We start from the raw sequence: 22,068 nt of genomic DNA, 5'->3' as shown, positions 1-22,068 counted from the left end.
TCTTCCAATCAGCAGCTGAAAAATCAGAAGCAGACAGTTTTTTTTCTCTCAGATTCTCTCTCTTCTTATCAGCCGCCTGCTGCTTCGCTCTCCTTTCCTGTCGCGTCGTTGCAGCTTGAAGTGCTGACGGTGCAGCCGCAGTCCTCTCAACTTCAACTTCAACTTTTTGTGTGTGTGTGTGTGTGTGTGCGTGTGCGTGTGTGTGTGTGTGTCGCACCAACACTTGCAGACTTGTGTGCCATAATGATATCAGTCAGCACGGAGGAAGAGCAGCTCAGCACTCATGACCTGACGTCCCAAACAGGAGCACACACAGAGAGAGACAGCTGTCTGTCTGTTTTGTTTGAACGGAGGTTTTGACACTCATGATATTACGTAACACTGGGCCTGATGTAAAAAAAAAAAAAATGCTTTATATGTACGTTCTGGCCTCGATATTTACACATATTCTGCACACAAACAGCTTCATGTACTGTAAGTAAGAGTTCAACGGATTGTTAAACTCACGATTTGGATCATAACAAGGTTTTTGGGGCACGATTTGGACCATAAAAATGCTGCCGATAATAATTGCCGATCATTCATGATCCATATTGGCAGATTTTTGCTACCTTCCCAAAAATCATTTAAACTGTCAGTGTAAACCATCAAAAATTGTCATCTATAATGTTTTCTGCTTAAGAAATTTTAAATGATAAGGAAATGAAAGATTGTCTTTTTATTGATTTTTTTTTTTTAGTCATTAGTAGTTTTAATAATGTATAATAAGCTGCTTAGAGGTAGTGTAAACAGGTCTCATTTCTCTCTCTAATACCTGTTTATGTTCCCGTGAAAATATCTGCTTAAAACAACTTGATTCATTCTCACCAAAACTACATTTTACATGAATACATTTGAACACATCATGGTAACGTTTTCATTTACTCGTGCTCACTACTCGTTTTAACCAACGTTATGATGCAAAACATTCTCTGGATACAACCAGACAGAGTCAAAACCAGACATTTGAAGAAGTCACTTTGGGGACAATTAATCAAAACAAATCAAGCAAATAATGGACAGATTTGCGATAAAAGAAGGAATCTTTTTAATCGGTGCCACTAAAACTTTTACAGAGTTTTCAAATCCTGACTCGAAGGTGAATAAAGTTCACTGTTTTGGAGTCTTAAACCTTCAAACATGGTTTATATTTCATCTCTTCACTGATACTCTTTGGCAGCTCGTCCACACCAACACACCCCCTCTGATCTTCTTTCTTCGCCTCTGCTGTAGCCAAAAGTGTTGAGCGTGTCGACAACAGATACAGGGAAGTAATTCTGTTTCAATAACAATCAGAAATGGATCTGCAGAGCAAAAAGTCTGCCGTGTCTTTACAGCCCTCCTGTCCCTTTAGGATCAGAGTAACTCTATCTGCACGGAGCTCCAGTTTTAGCTGGAAAAACAGGTTGGAAGAGCTTGACCTGTCCCGCACAACAAGCCTTTGTTTATGTGTGTGTGTGTACTGCGTTAACGTGCACGTTTGCAGCCGTGCTTTTTTTTGTTTGTTTCATCCCCGCTCAGTGCGTGTGTTTTGCAGTCGGCGGCTGTGGTCAGTGCCGCTGATATGTGGCCCTGCGGTTGTTGGTTTCTTTTTGTGCGTGGGCGGTATGCGTGTTGCATTCCTTTCCCATACAGACTCATCGTCTCCCCCCCATCCCAACAGCCTTTTGTCGCCTATGTTTCATGTCAACAAACAGACCGGCTTGCAGGCTGGTGAACAGAAGAGCCGGAGGGCAGAGAAACGGACTGGAAGGTCACCTGACGCGCTGGGAATATATATATATATATATCAGCTAATTATGAGGTGAAACTGAGAAAGAGCAAACAAATCTCCACTTATTAAAAGCTGTGAGCAGGGAATCAAACTATCGGCCCTGACACTACATCACCCAGAAGACCTGAATTGCTGATGGGTTTTGTGTGGCAAGGTGGTGTGGATTTCCTGGTTAAAGCCGCTGTGGTTGCTCAGTCACAGAATGGAGAAGCTGAAGCCTGAAGCTCAGCAGAGTTTATTGTTTGTGACAAAGGTCAACGCGTTTCTCGGTTCCTGTTTTTGGCAAATTGTTCTCATCTGCTCTCACAGAGTTTGCTTTCGGATGATCATAAAAATGTAATAGATGGATGGATAGGTAGATAGATAGTTAGATAAAGAGAGATGGATGGATGGATGGATGGATGATAGATGAAGAGAAAGATAGATGGATGGCTAGATAGATGAAGGGATGGATAGATGAAGGGGATGATAGATGGATAGATAGATAGATATAGATAGATAGATAGATAGATAAATAGATGGATGGATGGATAGATGAAGAGCTGGATGGATGGATAGATGAAGGGATGGATAGATGGATGGATGGATAGATGAAGGAAGAAAGATGATGATAGATGGATAATGGATAAAGATGATGAAGAGATGGATGGATAAAGAGAGATGGATGGATGAAGAGATGGATGAAGAGATGGATAAAGAGAGATGGATGGATAGTCTGTTATGGTTTTGTTTTGGTCGGTTTCTCAGATGTAAACCAGCAGCTTGATGACTGCTTTAGGACTCTTTGATCAGTGATCTGTGCGTGAAGGCTATAAATACTGTTCATTGTAGCTTTGTGACTTAATAAAGTGAAATTCAAATTAAAAAGCTTGAAAACATACACATGTAAAAAAAATGCTAAGCTGAGATCAGTTAAAGAAGGATTAGTAAACTAAAGCTGGTTGATATGAAAAAGTGACGTCGGGGGGATAAGCAGCCTAAACATTTTAACCACGTCTAGGAGCAACGACGGCAACGTGACGTCAGCTCACAGCCGGTAGGAAAGGATGAACAATGACTTTAAATCAAAACATTACGCACTCTCCTCTCACCTCAGGTTCTCAGTTCAGTAAGTGACAGCTGTTTGTGTTTCTGTGTGAGCGTACTGCAACCAAACACACATCTCAACAACAGGAGCTCTGAGACGCTGTGCTGTTTCTGTTTTAATTATAAACTCTGCGGACACAGGTCAGACACTGAATGCATGAGGTAGCCTGTACTTGGCTGAACTTACATACGTGTGTGTATGTGTGTATGTGTGTGTGTGTGTGTGTGTGTGTGTGTGTGTGTGTGTGTGTGTGTGTGTGTGTGTGTGTGTGTGTGTGTGTGTGTGTGTGTGTGTGTGTGTGTGTAGTCAATAGACTCTCAAGTGACTCTCCAGTAACTGAGGGGTAAGTATTTCCCCCGGGGTCGTACTTCCTCTGAAATATTGACTCAGCACCACAGGGAGAGGTCACACACACACACACACACACACACACACACACACACACACACACACACACACACACACACACACACACACACACACACACACACACACACACACACACACACACACACACACAGCCTTTTCCATGACATGATGTCTCTATTTTTGTTGCTACAGTGATCTTGTGTGGAATGAACAACAATAAGGTCATGATTGCGCTCCGAGACTTTTTCTTGCCGCCGCAGGAAACCGTCGACTAAAGTTCTCCATCGTCCCATGAAATGATGCCAATCACTCCCTCATACCACGTACTTCCTCATGTACTTCCTCGTGTACTTCCTCATGTACATCCTGCAGGATTTAAGGGGTTGGAGATGACACTTCTAAGAGTTATTAATCTAAAGTGATCTGGCGTGCGCTACAGGTGTTATCTCAAAGGGCGTTGCACCTCACTGAAGATGCACCGTTTGCCAGGAAGTTCAAATTCAGAGCCATTAAAATGTGCGGCCATCAAGGCGCTCGTCAACACGAATAAACGTTGCAGATATTGATCAGAATCAGAATCGGCTTTAGTACGCATACATGGAATTTGACTCCGGTCACTTACGCTCACTAATACACAGAAACAGACAAATAAACAAAAAATCAAGGAGGTCCAAGAAGAAAAAAAACGATAAACATTTACTATTTTTTACACAGAAATATAAAAATGCAAAAGTGTGTATATATATATATGAACATAAAAACACTAAAAAATAACGACAATGAAATGTAGATAAAAGTGCAAATATACAGAGTGCAAGGCTGCTTGAATAAATATGTAAACAATTTGAATGATGAAGAAACTGAACCTCCTTGTTGGGCTTTAACATTCATTGAGACGATTCATTTGATCAGTTGATCGACTCGTAAAGGTCATTAACTATTGCTCAAAGGTTGGTTATTTTTCTTATCAGCTAAAATAAGCTTCAGTCTCTTCTGGGAACTTGTGGTAATCACATGTCAGATATTTTATAGGCTAAAAGAAATCTTGGCTACATTAATTTTAAAATACAAATAATCCGCCCTCATGACCAAAAATAGAACTGTTTGGATAGTTTGTAAGCAAAAGACAAGCATCCAGACTAAATATACAGAACATCCTCCGCCCACGCCGACACATCTCACGTCGTGACATCACAGGCTCCCACGGTCGACTCGGCCTTCTGGGAAATGGATTCCCTCAAATAGTAAAACCAAAGCAAGGTCAGAGCTGAGAATGTGTGGAGCGGGTGTTTGGGTCATCGTGCCAGCGGCGCCCGCTCTGCCAGGACACACACACACACACACACACACACACACACACACACACACACACACACACACACACACACACATACACACACATACACACACATACACACAACAAAGACACTCCTAGCCCTTTGGTCTTCTTTTTAATTGCCGGTCATATGAGCTCTCCATTGATCTGCTGCTCTCCTTTTGGAAAATAAAGGGCAGTCGATGGATCCTTTTTTTAGGATTTCTCTCTCTCGCTCTCTCTAGATCTTCTCCTCTTTTGTTTTTATGCTTCGCCATAACTTAACGGCGGTTTGTTTTGGGGAGAATGAGATCTCAGAGGCTTTTTTTTTTTTTTTTTTTTTTTTAGATGCTGTTTTGACTGACCGTGAAGCGAGCTCCTCCTATATTTAGAAAATCAACACAACTCACCAGTCCTACATTTAAAAACCAATCTCTTTAGGGGTGTGTGTGTGTGTGTGTGTAGTTCAAACCAGTTGCTTGCATGTGTATTCCCAGTGGAAGGAAATTACCCACTTGGGGGGAGGACCAGACCCTCAGATATCCTCTTGAGTGCTTCACCTTGGATTAACTATTCAGGGCGTGGACGGGGAGTCGTGTCTGCAGCCGTCCAGCGTCCGTCTGAACTTTGAACAGTTTGTCATGTGAAGAGTTTCAGCCGTTAGTGTGTAGATGTTTGTGTGTGTGTGTGTGTCTTGGTGTACGTGTGTGTTTAGTGTTGTACAGTTGCGCTCGTGACCAAAGTCCAGACCCAACCCCAAAAACTGTAACGACCTGTACTCATTAACAGGCTGTTTGTGGTTCAAGCCGAACGGCGCTGCTTTCAGGCGGGAATCCATCCCGATATGATTGATTCATGCCAGGATTTACGTTTTTTTTTTTTTTTTAATGTATGTTGGGCGTCCTGCAGCGGGTGGTTACGCCCGAGAGCTGTAATGTGATACAAACACAACAGCCATTGTACAGATATGCCTCAATATCAATATCAATAAATAGATGGCAAAGAGATGGTAAGCAGCCGAAGCTCTGCAAAACACAGTCTGCTGAAAGATTATGAACTTTGTACGCATGAATATAAAGCTTAGTTTATACTCGCCGTTGTGGAGCCATAGGAGGCCTTTGAAAATGGCCGTGGCGCTTATCTTCGCAATAAGAACTTTTCATACATGACTGTCACAAACAGTGCACTGATAGAAGAACTTTACATGTGGGAGGGTTTTTACAAAGAAGAATTTTAAACCGGACGTCTTAAAAATCTACATTTGAGTAAATATTTTGCAGCCAAATCAAATAGTTTACAGGATATTCAAGCTTTGGTTTCTTTATAAAGCATTTAATACTTGATTTCTTTCTTTAAAGGACTCGTATAAAGTCAATAAAGCGGCCCATGAATATGAGATACGAGTTTGCAGTTAATTACAATATCAGTGCATTGTGGACGTTGATTTACGCCGTGTCGCTGGTTACATTCGTTGTCTTTTTTTTGCTTCTTCGCAGTACATTTTTATTTGTTCCCCGTCTTGTGTTTTTGGGGAATAATGCAACCAACATAAGAGCCATCTGTGGAGGCTCGGCAATCATGTTGTATGCTGTTTTATTTTGAAAGAACATGTAGAATAAAGCTGAGGAAAGGTTCAGCTCTGCTTTGATTCCATTAACTAACATTAACTTTTTGTGGGTTGTCAGTCTGGCAACCAGGCTTCAGCTTTTGGTTGCCGAAACTGAAAATATGGTTTCCATTTTTAGTCGCCCTACATTTTGAGTAATTGAGATTCTATGCAGTTATATGTCTGAACTCCTGGCTTGTTGGTCCTTCAGGTGACACAAACATCAGCTTGTCCATCGTCTCTCCTCTCAGAGTCGACCTCCAGTCCGTCTTGATTCTCTCTCACATTCAGCTGAAGAGAAGCGAGATTCACGATTTGCTTTTGCTTTTTTTTTATACATGTTAAAAAGTGGTTGCCAATGATGGTGCACATTGACTTGGTTGGAAATTTCTAAAAAATTGTTGCCAATGGCAACCTGGCAAACCCATTGTTGTCGAGCCCTTTATCCCTTCGGCTGCTGTTTTATATTTTATACAGGACTCAGAGCCAAACCATCCAGCTTCACCTGAATCTGTTCACAGAAAGAAATCACATTAAAAGACATATTAACATCAGAATCAATGTGATGTGATTTGTGTAATAGACACTAATATTATGGGATTTAGCTGTTATTATGAGACAAGCATCTATTACCAAACATCTCTGTTTTAGTTTCCCGTATTATTATTATAATAGAGATGACATTTGAAGGTCTGTTTTGTGTATTTCATTGTTTACATTGAATGTTTCTCGCCAAATGAACCTGCATGTGTGTTAAAAATGGCTTATAAATACAGTCCAGTGTATTCCCTATCTCAAAGAATATTTGTTTTATTCAAAAGCTGTGAAACTAGAATTATAGAAGAAAGCATTGAAATAGAGATTAAATCCTCCATCATCATTTTATATTGCGTTATTTTTTTATGGATAATCAATCCAGAAACGTTGTTTATGGATAAAATATCCACACATCTTTATTAATTCTGGTTCACCAAGTGAATTAAATGCTTTACAAATCAAGGTTTTTATTAAAGAATGTACCAGTTCTGCTCATTAATTTGCAGCTTTTTCTCCAAAATGACCCAATGGAACAAGAAATAAAGAAGCCACAGTTCATTTCAACAGAATGACAGAATATCTGATCTGCTTGTCTTCTTCTTCTTCTTCTGTTAATTTATTCATCGCTCACTTTCATGATGCTTCCGCCAACGGATGCAACTGCACATCCCATCGATGGATTGCTGATATATATATATAATTAGCTCCTCTGTTGTTGGTACAAACTGTCTGGATCACAACCCTACTTTCTTGTCTACTTGTCTGGAAGACCTCGAGTAATGGATGACCTAATCAGCCAAAATAAACAACCTAATGATTCTCTTTGTTCCCCTTTAGGAAAATCCCACCTGGCCATCGTCCAGAAGGTGAACAACGAGGGTGAGGGAGATCCGTTCTACGAGGTGTTGGGGTTGGTCACCCTGGAAGACGTCATCGAGGAGATCATCAAATCAGAGATCCTGGATGAATCGGACCTTTACAGTGAGTTCTGCTTTTGTTTTGTTTTTTATCACATCTTGGCACTAAGTTTGTCTTTACTGTCAGGGAAGATCATTTTCATCTCAATTTTTGTTTGTAATAAACTATTCTGTTTGATGTCTTTCTTCTTTCCATCAGTTGTAACTATTTTTACAGATTAAACAGTTTATTAGTTATAATTGAAATAGTATTGGACCCAAAACGAAGAAGAATTCATTGAAGTTTTAGGAGAGAAAACTATTGGAAGCTGGGATTTTGAATTTGTTTTCTAGTTTAGAAAAGCTTAAGTGACTCTCAATTATTATTAAATCAAAACGTTGCAACTGAGCTCTAAATATTAATTTTTCATTGATTGTTCTTTGGGCTCTCTGCATCTTACTCAGTGGTTAGATTTAATAAATTCAACTGTGATTTATCAGTTCATGTTATGTTCATTTAATAATCCAATAGTGCTGCTAACCAACACTAACTTGGATAGATATTCCTTTATTGATCCCCAAGGGGGAAATTCGGGTGTTGCAGCAGCTCAGGTACAGATAATAAATAAAACATATTGTACAATAAAATAAAAATAAAAATGTCCAGTTTTATTCTATTGTTTAGTCTGAAGAGGAGCTCTGTTGAAGCAACATGTTGCCCGTTAATCTTCCAGCTTGTTACAGGCTGCGTAATTGACACTGAAACAGGAAGTTGTTCCTTTTTAAATGCTATGCTTCCAGTTTCTTTAACCAATGACTGGTGATTTCCTCTATTCTTATTCAACTTCGTCTCTTTTCTGCCCTTTTAAGTTGTCGGTCTGGTTGAACTGTTTTTGTTCTCGACATACAAAACAAACCCTTCAGACCAAGAAACGTCTATTTGTAGAGAGAACTTTCTGCAACCTATAAGCAGCAAAGACCATACAGAAATAAATCAAGCTTATTGCGTCAGAAGATTCTAAACTTTTGAATGGTTATTTATTTATTTACTTTTATTAAGTATTTTGAGGTATTTAGACATTAATATAGTTTCACAAGATTAAGCAATAAGCTGCTCCTTTTGTTGCTTTACAAAAAAGCCAAGATGATATTTACAATGCTGTTTTGAGCTTTTAACTGTCCATTGTTTTCTGATAAATATATATATATATTTTTTGCTGTGTCTGTTTCATTTCTCAGCTGATAACCGCAACAGGAAAAAGGTGGTTCCCAATAAGAATAAGAGAGACTTCTCCGCCTTCAAACAGAGCGAGAGCGAATCTAAAGTGAAGATCTCTCCTCAGCTGCTGCTGGCCGCACATCGCTTCCTGGCTACAGGTGGGAGGACAGACAGACAGATACACACACACACACACACACACACACACACACACACACACACACACACACACACACACACACACACACACACACACACACACACACACACACACACACACACACACACACACACACACAGTTACTCACTCATCACAGTATTACTAACAAGCAGCCAGTAGATCATTTATAACTTGTGAACCAGCTTAACTTAAAAATACGTGTATTTTACAAGAGTATTTCTTTCATAAGCAACTTTATATTAGCACTTCCCTACATCTCAGAGAGAAATATTGTACTTTTAATTACATTTATCTGACAGCTTTTAGGTACTTTTCCAGATATTTCCATCCCCTTTCCGTCCAGATGTGTGGATGTTGATCCCTCATGTGTCGAGAAAATCCTCTTTCTTCTTATGCTAAAGTAACTTTTTAAAAACCTTCTTGTATCAGCTAGAAGAAAACATTTTCACAAAGCTAAAAACAAGGAGAAGTTGATACTTTTTTGAGATACGTGGATGCATTGCTGTAGATTAAACTTCCTAACAGTAAATAAAGAAGTAATCTACAGCAGTAAAAAATTAAACACATTAATACAGCAGCAATATTTATCCAGACTCATCACATACAGTATATCAGTAAAGCACTCACAGGGAACATTTTACTGCACAATATGTACTTTTACATTTAGATTTTTCAAGTACATTTTGCTGCAAAATACTTTTACTAATGTAAGGTTTTGAATGCAGGACTTTTACTTGTACTGGAGTATTTTCCACAGTGTGGCACTAGTACTTTGACTCAAGTAAAGGATCTGAATACTTCCTCCACCACTGAACACATGTCTTTTGATATGAAGCCACAACATGAATATGATTCTGTCATCTCGCCATCGGACAAGCTAAAGCAGGTCCATACATGCGGGGAGGAAGGTTTTTACACGTGTTTATTTACTTGGAAGGTCTATTTAAGATCGGAAGCAGTATGCTTTGACTTTGCCACCACGAGGAGACTCTGGGCCTTTGCCAGCTGGATGCGAAGCCTCCACGCTGCTGCAAATCACTTTGAGAACGTGTTAGCGTGCGTACGCGGATCACATGCTTTCTTTCTGCCCGGAGTGGGTTAGGAGTTAGTTGCTAGCATGACGTAGCACTTCCTCTTCTGGCAGACGCTGTGGTGGGAGAGCTCGTCAGAGTCTTCATACATCTGCATGGCATAGCGTCAGTGTCTGCTCTTTCTGTTTTCTTTCTCAGGAGGATGATGATGGTTTCTTTTTTTTGCCTTCTTGACTCATTACGCAGAAATGATATTTTTCGTGTTTTCTGTTTCTGTTCCTTTTTTATTTTGTTCTCGTTCACATTATTGAACACAAGCTCTTTTTTAGACTGTGTCTGATCTCTGTGGACATTGATATCTGATGTGGGATATCTGGAGTATCACTGATCTGTCTTTAAAGTTTTCATAATATACACTTTAAATAGACACCTAACACTTTAATACCAGACTTATTCTAACATACTCTTATCCTGTTTGTTTGTTTATCATATCCTATTGTCATTTCTTCATATTTTTATTTTTAATTATATCTTTATACTGTTGCATTTTGATTATTTTCATACACCAATAACACGTAAAATTCCTGGTATGTGCAAACATAGTTGGGAATAAAACCATTTCTTATTTTAATATAATGCTTCATAATCTAAGTTTTAGCGCTTATATGTGTTTTGCAACATCTCCGTCAGTCTGTATTATTAATATTTATTTGAAGCAGGAAAAAAAGACATTAAATAACCAGGAAGATATAAAAATGTACTGGCTGTGAAAGTGACTCAAAAGTCATTGAAATGTCCTGGAACATTTAATCTCGGCAGAAGCTCACAGTTCTTTCATTTCTTTTTTCTTTCTTTTTTTTTTTTTTTTTACTGCAGACCAGGTTAACTCGTCGACTTAATACATAAACTAGAATGAAAGGAGTTTGTTTGCCTTTTCAGACGATGAATTCCAGCATTGGTCGTGCGTGCCTCACCTCTCACTGTGTGTTGCACAGGGTTTTTGTTTGCAGGGTGGACCGTTTCTTTGTTCTCCGTCTGGGTGGGGTCGAAGGCACTTATGATTGAGCTCTGATTGCAACAGCCCGGCCTCCAACCGTTGAGAAATGCATGTGAACCCAAACGCATTTCACCAGTTGGATCCTTTTAACTGGGACGAAGTTCAGATTGATTTATCTGCCAATCAATATTTCCGTCTATGAAAAACAGTATTGGTAGATCAGTGTATGTCATTTCAGAAATAGAGAGGAAATGCTGATCACTATTTCTCAAAGCTCAAGTTGAAATCATCAAATATGTTTTTATGTCCAACCAATAGTCCAAAATCCAAAGATGATAATATAAAATCAAAGCTGTAAAACATTTGTATATGTAGTATGTATGTATATATATATATATATATATATATATATATATATATATATATATATATATATATATATATATATATATGTTTTATTTGATTTTATATATCATCTTTGGATTTTGGATATTGGTTGGAATTATAAAATTATAATTAGATCTGTAAATTGCAGATCTAATTATAATTTTCAAATTTACTTAAAGCAAACAATGGCCACTTACAGTAACTTACAATCACAAAACAATGCATTATACCAGTAATTATAATGCATTATAAAAAGATAATAACGTGGGAATTATAATCCACAATGATGCTTGCAAAAGTGTCAGTGAATCCCTGGCAATTATGTCATTATTATGATAGAATTACAATGGGATATAATTAAATGTTTCTGTACTTTGTACTTTGCTGATTTTCATCATAAAGCCATTTATGTCACTTAAAACACAAGTTTCCTAAATGCATCTTTGAATTCTACTGGATACGTGTAAACCTTTGACCTAATTCAAGTTGTGAAAGCCAAATGTATGCCTAGAAACATGTTACGCTGGATTCAACTGTTGGAGCATGGCAGTACTTGGCACTCTGTTTTACAGTTTGTAATTGTTTGTCTTGTACGACAGACAAAGGCATGAATGACTCATTGAATAGGCACTTGGATCAGAGAAAAGCACTTGGCACTCAGGTCTGTTTTGAAAAAAATATGATGTAGTGCATCTCTATTTGTATTTTTTTCCCTTTGTGTTTAGAAGTATCTCAAGAAATAAATGTATTGTGGTGATTTATGTGTTGCTAGGCAGAAAAAATGTATTTTATTCATGGCCGTTTTTTCTCCTCTCTCTTCGTCCTGCAGAGGTGAGCTTGTTCAGCCCGTCTCAGATCTCAGACAAGGTGCTGCTGAGAATCCTGCGCCACCCGGACGTGATCCAGGAGATCAAGTTCAACGACGGCGACAAGCGCTCGCCCCATCACTACGTCTACCAGAGGGGCAAGCCCGTCGACTACTTCGTGCTCATCCTGCAGGTACGTGATGATTTAGGGAGGTGGAGGAGGTGGAGCACGACTTCTTCTCTGCCTGTGACCTCTTGTTGCTTCGGCGTGGGTGAATGCAAAAAGCAGGAGTTCAGCGCTCACTGCTGTGTGATCTTTAAAAGCAGAGCGGTGGATTGAAACACCCTCCCACACGTTCATGCACTCCCAACACATGTGCAAAGTGGGAGAATATGTCACGTTACATCACATCTCTGTTGTTACAGTTACATTTTAAGTCCGTAATTCTTTTGCATCTTTCTTTGTTTTGTCTCCAGTGTGCAAATATCGACTTTTCCTGGATGTCGATTGTACCTTTTTTTTATTTGAGGTTCAAAGTTCATTCATGATCTTGGGAAAGAGTACAGGGTCCATTTAGAAGCTTCTCTGGAGCTTTCAATCATATCTCATGATCTTCAGTTTGCCCAGTTGTCTCGGAAATGTCGATTTTCAAACATGCATGCTTACTAATGGCTTTGAGGACTCTTGCCTATGTTGGCTTTACAGTTGAGTTTGGTGACGAAAGGTTTGTTTCTAGTCAAAGAAAGAACAAACTCTCTGACTCACCGTGATAAACACATCCCGCCCTCTAAAAGACATATTGCTTCAGCTTAGATTATGGGACCGACTCTTCCTCTTTCTTTCTTTTGACCTTATCGCCTCTTCATCTCACCAAGTGCATCTTTAGCTTAGTTGAATTGATTGGCCTGCATTTGTAATTAAACGCCTCTCTGTGCTGCAGCTTGTGACAGATGGCGGTAAGCATCCGTACGCCGAAATCACCCAACGGGGGTTCTTGACTCCCGAAACTGTTTGATGTTTGCCGGGGTTAGGGTTTGGTAGTTTAAACCATAAAAAAATGATAGTGAATCACTTAAAACTGACAATATAAATCTGTGCAATATCAAAAATCTGTGCAATCCACTGTGCAATACAACAATTATTCTGTCTGTATATATAATATTTTTAGTTATTGTGGATTTTTAACTTTTTTTAACTTATTTAATATTCTTTACTGTGTGATTACTTGTTTACTTATTTATAATACTTGTTTTGATGTTGTTTTTTTACTATGTCTCTAGTTTGCACTATCCTCTCTGCTGCTGTAATCCTGCAAATTTCTAATAAGAATTATCTTATTTTATCTTGTCTTAACTGCCATGAATACGTTCAGATATGGTGTTTTTATAATTTAATGTGATGAAGGTGAGGCTCAATACTCCCTAAATGTGTCTTAAAGGGGCTAAATATGAAATTGAGAGCATACAGTATCTATTGGTAATGTTAGCCAACAGTGCAAACGGTGCTGACAGAGCTAACAGTGTTTACCTGCAGGTGACTTGACCGCCATAAGAGCGTCAGCAATTAGCAAGCCAGTGACACACACAGGGACTCACATGCACTAACATTCTCTTCATCATATTAATCTCTATATCTCTCTCACTTCATAAATATGTCCTTCTAATATTAGCTGGATAGATCAATTCTCATAAGATAGCACATAGCAAGAATTCAAGTTTCGTTAATGTGAAGGTTTTTTTTTTTTTTTGGACAGAAATTAAATTCAGGGCTTTGAAGAAAATGTAAAAAAATACAAAAGAAAAACACTGTGTGAGTCTGTGTTCTGTTAAATCATCAGCAACCGTTTGGAAGTCACAGCTGATCCAAAGTCAATCAACTCTACAAGCAGATTATCCGACTACTTTAAGGGTTTTAAGAGTCAGAGCTGGAGGAGCGCCAAAAACGCTGCGGGAGATTAAAGTCACATTCCACCTAAAATCTCCTCTAGACTGCAGTGTGTGTTTAAAAATGCTCGTAGTTCTGCCCTTCATGAAGCATGCTAAAAGACTTATTTTGGATCGAATTTCTTCATGCTCTCGTTCACAAACTCTTTGTGGAGCAATCAGGCACAACAATTCACCAAATATTAACTTTATGTTAACGTAACTTCTCTTAAAGATTGACAAGGTATTAAGTGAGTGACTAACAATGAAGTCACAGAAAAAAGACATACAGAAAGAAGTTGTCTTTCACCCTGGATTACGAGAAGTTTATAATGGGCATTTCACCCTATTATTTATGTTAAAAATGAATAAATCAATTAACATAATAACATGCAGATGGATCTTTATTAAATAAATGATTTCTTTGGCTCCTGTTTCCGGTCCTGAGTGACTGTTTCAGACACGTATGATACGTTAATCTGAGTGCAGTTGAACTTGTCGGTCTCATGTCTCAATAAGCAGGAAGTCGCTTTTACATAAAAGTCTTTATGGTAATTTTACAAGGTCGGGCCTATATATGAATTCAGGTAAAGGTATAACATTTAAAGAGAGAGAGAGGAAGATTACAGACAAGGTTTTACCACCTACTAAAATCACTGTGGTTAAAAATGCCCATGGCCATCATGTCGTATGCATAAAATCAGTTTAATAAACCAGTAAACACTGTGAAAGAGTCTTTAAAAGCTTTAGATTTATCCTCACAGCGTAAAAGAAGTTCAAAAAGAATCACACGACCACAGAAATAATCCGACCAGCGTGCTCTCTCTATGATGATCATTAATGTCAGCCCACATGGATGAATATATTAATATCTAGCAAAGCGCTTTACTTTCAGGATGTGAGTGAATACGAGTTAAAGTCTCAACTTAACGTCCTGTTATTCAACGCTTTTGCACTGTCGGATATGATGATACAAAATGATTAAACTGACGAGGAGATGACGGACTTGATAAATGCTTCAGAATAAGTGTTAAAATCCATCAGTGATGCAGCCTGAGAGAGAGAGAGAGAGTCTTTTATCTTCCTCGCTATAGTAACGTTTTAAATATGAGGAATAGTTAAAGGAACAGTTCACCCAAAAAAACTAAATAAACTGTAAAGATTACAAGGCTTTGGAAAAAGTTTTCTATCAAAAGGAAAGCCCGAAAGATGAGAGCATTCAACGGAGGCCGAACGAAAGACGGCAAAATCCTCTATAAATAAAAAAAGCTTTCTGAAAATCTCTGCACAGCATTTTCTAAGTGACTTGTATCCATCCATTCCAGCTCATGGAAATCAAAACACCACTAATTTAAAGAAACCATTGACCAAATTGACCCTCTCATGCTTTAAAGTGATGACCCGTCTTTGATAAACATGCATCAGATTTTTAGCAGAATCCGACCCAGTAGCTCCGATGACTACCATTAATAATAAGTATACAGAAATAGCCAATCTTCTTGATGATGGTCTGGTTTACTTATTAAGGCCATAAAAAGAACATTAGTATTAAACTGAGACTGTTTCTTAATCGTTACGTTAAAAGTTCCTCTCAGTAACTTTAATATGAAAAACGGTTATTCTCCATCTTGAACCAAGCATCGAATAATAAAGGCTCAAAGAAAATTTTTTTTTTTTTTGCATGTTGCCTTTCTTCAGGTCAAATTTTTGATAAACATGCATGACAAATTTCTCAATTGGAGGATGATCCGGTATTAGTTTGTTTTTTGGGATGTTTTATAACCTTTTTTGCTGCCTTTCATTTTGCCTCTTTTAAGTTTGTATACGCTGCAATGCTTTCATTTTTTGGGGCGCTGATCTCTCCTTAACGCCATTCTATAACAAAAACCTTTTTCTGGGAACATAGAGTACCTTTGGAGGCAAGTACTATTTACAATTAAAATCGTTTTTTGGGGTGAAAACTATTCCTTTAACGTGAAAGTCAGATATGTCTGAATGACAAAATGCCAGCACTTTAATAGATAAAGGAAGCCATCAATGATATGCACTCAGGATCTAACAAGAGTAAAGGCAGGAGGAAAAGGGGAGGAGGGGGAGGAGGTTTGAGACAGCTGTGACCTTGGACAGACAGACAGACAGAGATGGGAGGAGAGCTGAGTCCTAAAGGAGACACTCTTCACTTATTGATCTACATTATATAAGATGTTAATGGAAGGAGGGAGGACAGTATACTCGCCTGCTGTCGGTCAGAAAACTTAAAGTGGCCCATTTATGCTTTTCTACTTCTCCCCTCTTCTTTAGTGTGTTATATATTATTATTTTTTTACATGTAAAAGGTCTGTAGAGTGTAAAACCTGAAGTCCACGCCTAAAAGGAGTTACCCTCCGCCTCAGAAGCTCCTGAGCTCCTGAAACGGCTCCATTGAATTCTCTCCTTCACTTCTGTAACTTTATGAGGTCATAATGTATCTTTATGAGGTCACAATGTTACATAAGTGACGTAAAACTACTTCCGGCTAGTTTGGCCCTCAAACAAAAAAAGAGAGAGACGGAGCTGAAGAGTTTTTTGAAATGTGAAACGTTGACCAATCACAACAGAGCGGGCTAGCTGACCAATCAGAGCAGACTTTGCTTTCTGGAGGGAGGAGCAAGCGCTACAACGGAGCGTTTCAGAGAGAGGGTGAGAAGAGGTGCTGCAGGACAGCCAGGATGAGAAAAACAAGGAGGATTATGAGCATTAACGCATGTAAACATGTTGTAACTGTAACTTGAGATAAAAAATATGCACCCGGAGAAATAGCATAATAGGGCCTGTTTAACCTAAACACATCACAGCTCACCTAGAACACAAAGTATCCTGTATCCACTCTGTGTACACGTTCATCCACGTTTGAATCCCACGGGACGGGAAAAAGACGCCTAATTCGTCCTAATCTCACTCTCTCTCACACACAGTCTGTTCCCATATAACATCAGTTATGTCATCGTCCCCAAACAGTCATTAGCTGGGTCGACTAATCCGGGGGTATCTTTCTTTTCTTTTTTTTTTTTTTTTTTTTACTTTCTCCCCCCGCCGCTCGCTCTCTGTGAGATTTTCTCGCGGTGGGAGGCCGGATGTTTGTCGGGGGATGTTGTGGTGAGACCCCACATGTGGAATAATCCGCTGAGAGAGAGGGTGGCATTTAGTGTCAGCATGCCACGGAGGGGAATTTTCCACTTGAGGTGAAAACACAGTGGTTGTGAATAAATCTGGAAAGTGAGTGTGACTGTGCAGAAAAAATCCTCCGGGTTTTAGTTGAATTTTTAAAAGTAGTAGTTCTTTACTCACACATGTTTTGCTTCCTGTCCAAGTGTCTTCAGATTTGAGTCTAATTCAGGTAAAACAAGATGAAGTTTAAGCTCTTAAACAACAATTTAATGACACAAGATCAAGGTGGGTTCAGTTAAAACCACTTTCCATTGTTTTCAAGATGCTTAACCCTGATTTCTCTATAGTTACTCACTTAGAATAGAAGGACTACTTTCATTAGAACTGGTGCTTATGAATATTTTATTTCGGTAATTACAGATAGACTGCAGACTTCTCATTAAATTATTAATTTTGAGTTTCTCTGAAGAGTCTTGGACGTGTGTGTGTGTGTGTGTGTGTGTGTGTGTGCGTGTGCGTGTGTGGACAACATGGTCGCTCATATTTGTTCCTGTAAACAAAATTATACTCTCACATTCCAGGAGTGCCTTTTTATGGAAACAGAGGAAAGGGAGGAAACAGACAGAGGTGGAGCAAGGGAGATGCAGAGAAAGTGTTTAAATTTGATTTATTGATTTGAAAAATCTTTTTTCTTTCTTCAATTGCCCGAGACACAAACAAGCTTTGCTGAGGTGAATGAACGTCACGGAGACTCCGGCCTGTGTCCTCATGTACGTGTCTGTTTGCATTGTGTGTGCGTCTGATGTCCGGTGACCTCATGAGAACTAAAAAAAACCTCCGATACAGATAATTCAGTGTCCTTCTTCCACTCCTTTTATAGTGTGTGTGTGTGTGTGTGTTTGTGTGTTTTCCTGCTAATCTTCCCTCTCAGCAGTTTGTTTATGAGCGGCCTGATTCATGTGTCTATAAAGATGCTCCGTTTCTCTCAGAGGACAGAGTCCGTCTGCTCAGCCCGAGTTAGATCGCTGCTGCGTTTCCAGCAAGTTCATTTTGAAAATGTGATAAATGGATCAATGGAAGTTCAGCCAATATATTAAATAAGTAGTTGCTTTGTCACGAACCAGAAAAAAACGTTTGGGATGCTCGGAGGCTATAGAAATAGAACAGGAATAGAACAAGCGTTGACATGTTTTCTGTCCTCATTTGATTAGTACAAAAGAATATGCTGTTGTCATGGTGACAACAAATGTTGGTGGGGCCGTAAAGTGATGGATGACTGGCTAATTAGCTTGGTAGCTTGTCCTTCTCCAGCGACTCGGGTTGTGAGGTGTTTTTTTTTATTTTTATAGCTAGCAAGCATGCTAATTCCACCATGCTTTTATGCTACACTGGTTACATAGAATCTCTTCTGACGATAGCAATGTGCAATAGCAATGATAGCAATTTGGGTTAATTTCATCGCCCACCTGCTTTATTTTTTAATCACCAGGAAGTTTTTGATGATGTACAGGACGTTGAATTATTAGTGATAAAAAAAATAAAAAAATTGTGTGACGAATAGAATAACACACCCAAAACTTTCTACAGTTAATAGAAGATGAAACTGAAAAAAGAAGCTGGAGCAAAACAGTTGATCGATTATCAATGATCAATGATTATTAATTGTTCTGTATGTGGTCGATCTTTGAAACGCTGTTGTTGCATTCCAGGATTATTACATCACATCATATTTGTGAGCAACTCTTCCTGTTGTGGTCCAGAGCTGGAAAAAGTCAGTCCTTTGAGAATAATAAATATTCCTGGACCTAAAGGGAGGCTGTGCGTGTGCGTGTGCGTGTGCGTGTTCGTGTGCGTGTGCGTGTGCGTATGTGAAATTTCATACCATCAACACTTGAGAGGATTTAGATGATGTTCGTTGACACTGACTCACACTGTTACATCACACTGGAGAAATCTGTGTGTGTGTGTGTGTGTGTGTGTGTGTGTGTGTGTGTGTGTGTGTGTGTGTGCGTGTGTGTTTATGTGTCACTCAGCAGAAGTGACTCAGTAACTTTGCACAAATTGTTCAGTTTGACACCAACCATTAACTGAAGTCAGCGGTTCACTTTGTGACAAACACATGGTCACAAACCACTAAACACTGAGGCTGTTGCCACACACACACAACCACACAAACTCACACACATAACGACAATCTCACACACACACACACACACACACACAGACACACTGTCTAGAGGTGTGTGTGGTTTTCAGGCGGGGCAACCTACTGGTTTGTGTTGAGTTATTAACAGACCTGTTAATAGCTCCTCAGACCTCTTCAGGGACTCGTCTCACACACACACACACACACACACACACACACACACACACACACACACACACACACACACACACACACACACACACACACACACACAATGAGCAGTATGGCTTCATATTGCCAAATTCTGCCTCTGAACTGTATTTTCCAGTCAGTTATAAAACACGCAGAGGCCCCATTCCAATACTTTCATCTTCCCTCCTTGTTCAGTGTCTGTTAGAGGCCCAGTTTTTCCACACTCTCCTGATCGATGCTTCCTTGTTTAGCGATCCATCTGCTCACCTTTCAATACTTTTACAAACTCTATTCTTTTATTAACTTTCTTCAAGGCCAAACTTCACATCTGACTGACCGTATGTTTCCTTCCTCAGTATCCTTACAGACTTTAATGCTATAACTCTACAGTCCCTTATTACACTTGTTTGTTGTAACAGCATGGGAATGTATTGGTATTTATTTTGAATATTTAAAGCTAGGTATAAATTGTATGAATAAACATCCATGCAGTCATATGTTCAGTATTCTCCTGCAGCTGGAAACAGAAATAAAAGGTTATGCCTGTGAACATAATGTTAGATTTTCATTCTCACGGCTTTTAATTGTGAATTATTTCTTATTTTGGTTTGCTTACACCACTCATAGTTAATCATGTTTCATCAGTAATTCATCTGAATGGGTCTCTTCTATTTGTGATGGTTTTTTATATTAACAGTTTATTGTGTTTTGTACTTGTATTTTATATTAAGTACATGCAGACTCGTTAGATGGTTGTCGAAAGTCCCTTTGCAGAAATATAGGAAAATGTGAAAACTACTTTAAAGTGAACTCTCTTTTCTGCATTTTATGATGAAATCTGACAACATACAAAAATTAAAGGTTTATTCCAGTTCATAACAACATCATATTTTCATAATTTATTTTGGTTATTATAGCTTTTTAATCTCTAAGGACGAGGTTACACTTTCGCAACTTCACGTTCTGCCTGTTTGTACCTTCAGTTGCTTAATCACTGACAGAAAGAACTCCCTCACACTCCTCCGTCGAGTATGAATGATCTCTCAGGGCGACAAGAAGTTCTCGCTCACGTTGTTTTTATGAGTCATAATACTTCTTGAACTTTGCTCAGAGGTCTCTGCACATGTTAAAGGAAAAACACACAACCAGAATCTCACCCTCCTGTTGAACTTTGACCTGAGGTAGATGTGAGTAAGAGATGCTGCTCTACTGTAATGATGTCTTCTGATGGTTTATCATCATCAGTTTATCCTCTTGTCTGCACACTGGGTTTATTTTCCTTGGGTTTAGTTCAATTAAAGGTTGCTTTCTCAGGCAGAAATGTCTATTGTGTGCTTAGAGAGGCGTGGCCAATACATGTTTTTAATGGAAGATAAAACTTGTGAACAAGTTTTGTCCTTTCCAATGCCAAGAAATACAAATTGAGGTAGTAAGTGTAAAGGCATGTAGATCATTTGACACTAAAATCCTATAACCATAGATTTCCACTCTTTTTTTACCCCCTTAAGTAGCTTTAAAGGATCATTCATAGCAGTAAGCAACTATTTATAATGCAAAGTGTAATGTCTACCTGAGCAGAGAATGTAGCTTACCTTTGTTTTTGTTGACATGGCCGCATAGTGCCCCACCTCCAGTTCCCCCTCAGTTAAACATTGTTAGCATTGTTAGCTCGCAATTCCACGTTTAACACCTCTAATGTTGGAAAAAGCCTGTTTTTTTCACACTGTCTAACTATTCACTCTATTCTGTGTCTTCTTGTCCTGCAATACTGCGTGAAATGGAAACATTATAGATGGTTTGTGCTTGTCCCCAAAACTCAACCCGACATATTTAGTATCTTTGTTCTCTTTATTAGAATCAAGAATAAAGTTTTATGGATTTGAAATAAACAAAACGTTTGGCTGCACAGCACAAGTTTGTAGTAACTGTCCAAGCTGAAAACTTGATTTATAATAATCAAGTATTCATAACATGAAATATGTTCATTTTTTTTTTTTTTTTTACAGTTGAGGAGAAAAAAAATGTCCTTAATTAAAACATTATGGTAATCTGCCTCATCACGTCCATGTGTGGTGGCAAAACAAGTCCCACAACCGTCGTCGTGATTTGATTAAAATATTGCTAAACCCGTTTTTAAACTTTGGTAGATAATTCTGTGTTCGTGTTGGACCCCATCGCTCTTAGTAAGAAGCTGACTTTAAGGAATCAAAATCAAGAATCTCTTCATGAAATGACAAAAAAAAAAAGTGTTTTACATCATCAAGGCTTCAGCTTTTCATAATTCAAGAAGGAGGTTTTGTCCCCTTTTTGTTTTAATAATTAAAAGCCCAATGTTGGTGCAGTATTTTGTTAAACTCCTGACGAGCTGTTCTGTCAGTTGCCCTGCAGATCTGGGAGAACAGGTTCTACACCTCTC

At 38.8% G+C, this 22,068-nt stretch overlaps 1 protein-coding gene across 1 annotated transcript in view; it reads left to right on the top strand.

Moving 5' to 3' along the window:
* LOC129100908 (metal transporter CNNM4-like) overlaps positions 1-22,068 on the top strand; it is a 47,521-nt gene that overhangs the window by 10,598 nt on the left and 14,855 nt on the right. Inside the window, exons 2-4 of the mRNA XM_054610448.1 lie at positions 7,565-7,708; positions 8,863-9,000; positions 12,268-12,437. Coding sequence (XP_054466423.1) covers positions 7,565-7,708; positions 8,863-9,000; positions 12,268-12,437 — 452 coding nt within the window. The remainder of the gene's footprint in view (positions 1-7,564; positions 7,709-8,862; positions 9,001-12,267; positions 12,438-22,068) is intronic.

Source organism: Anoplopoma fimbria, chromosome 13, assembly GCF_027596085.1.
Source record: "Anoplopoma fimbria isolate UVic2021 breed Golden Eagle Sablefish chromosome 13, Afim_UVic_2022, whole genome shotgun sequence".
NCBI classification, from domain to species: Eukaryota; Metazoa; Chordata; class Actinopteri; order Perciformes; family Anoplopomatidae; genus Anoplopoma; species Anoplopoma fimbria.
Note: the sequence above shows the minus strand (reverse complement) of the source record. Positions and strands in the feature narration are given on the sequence as shown.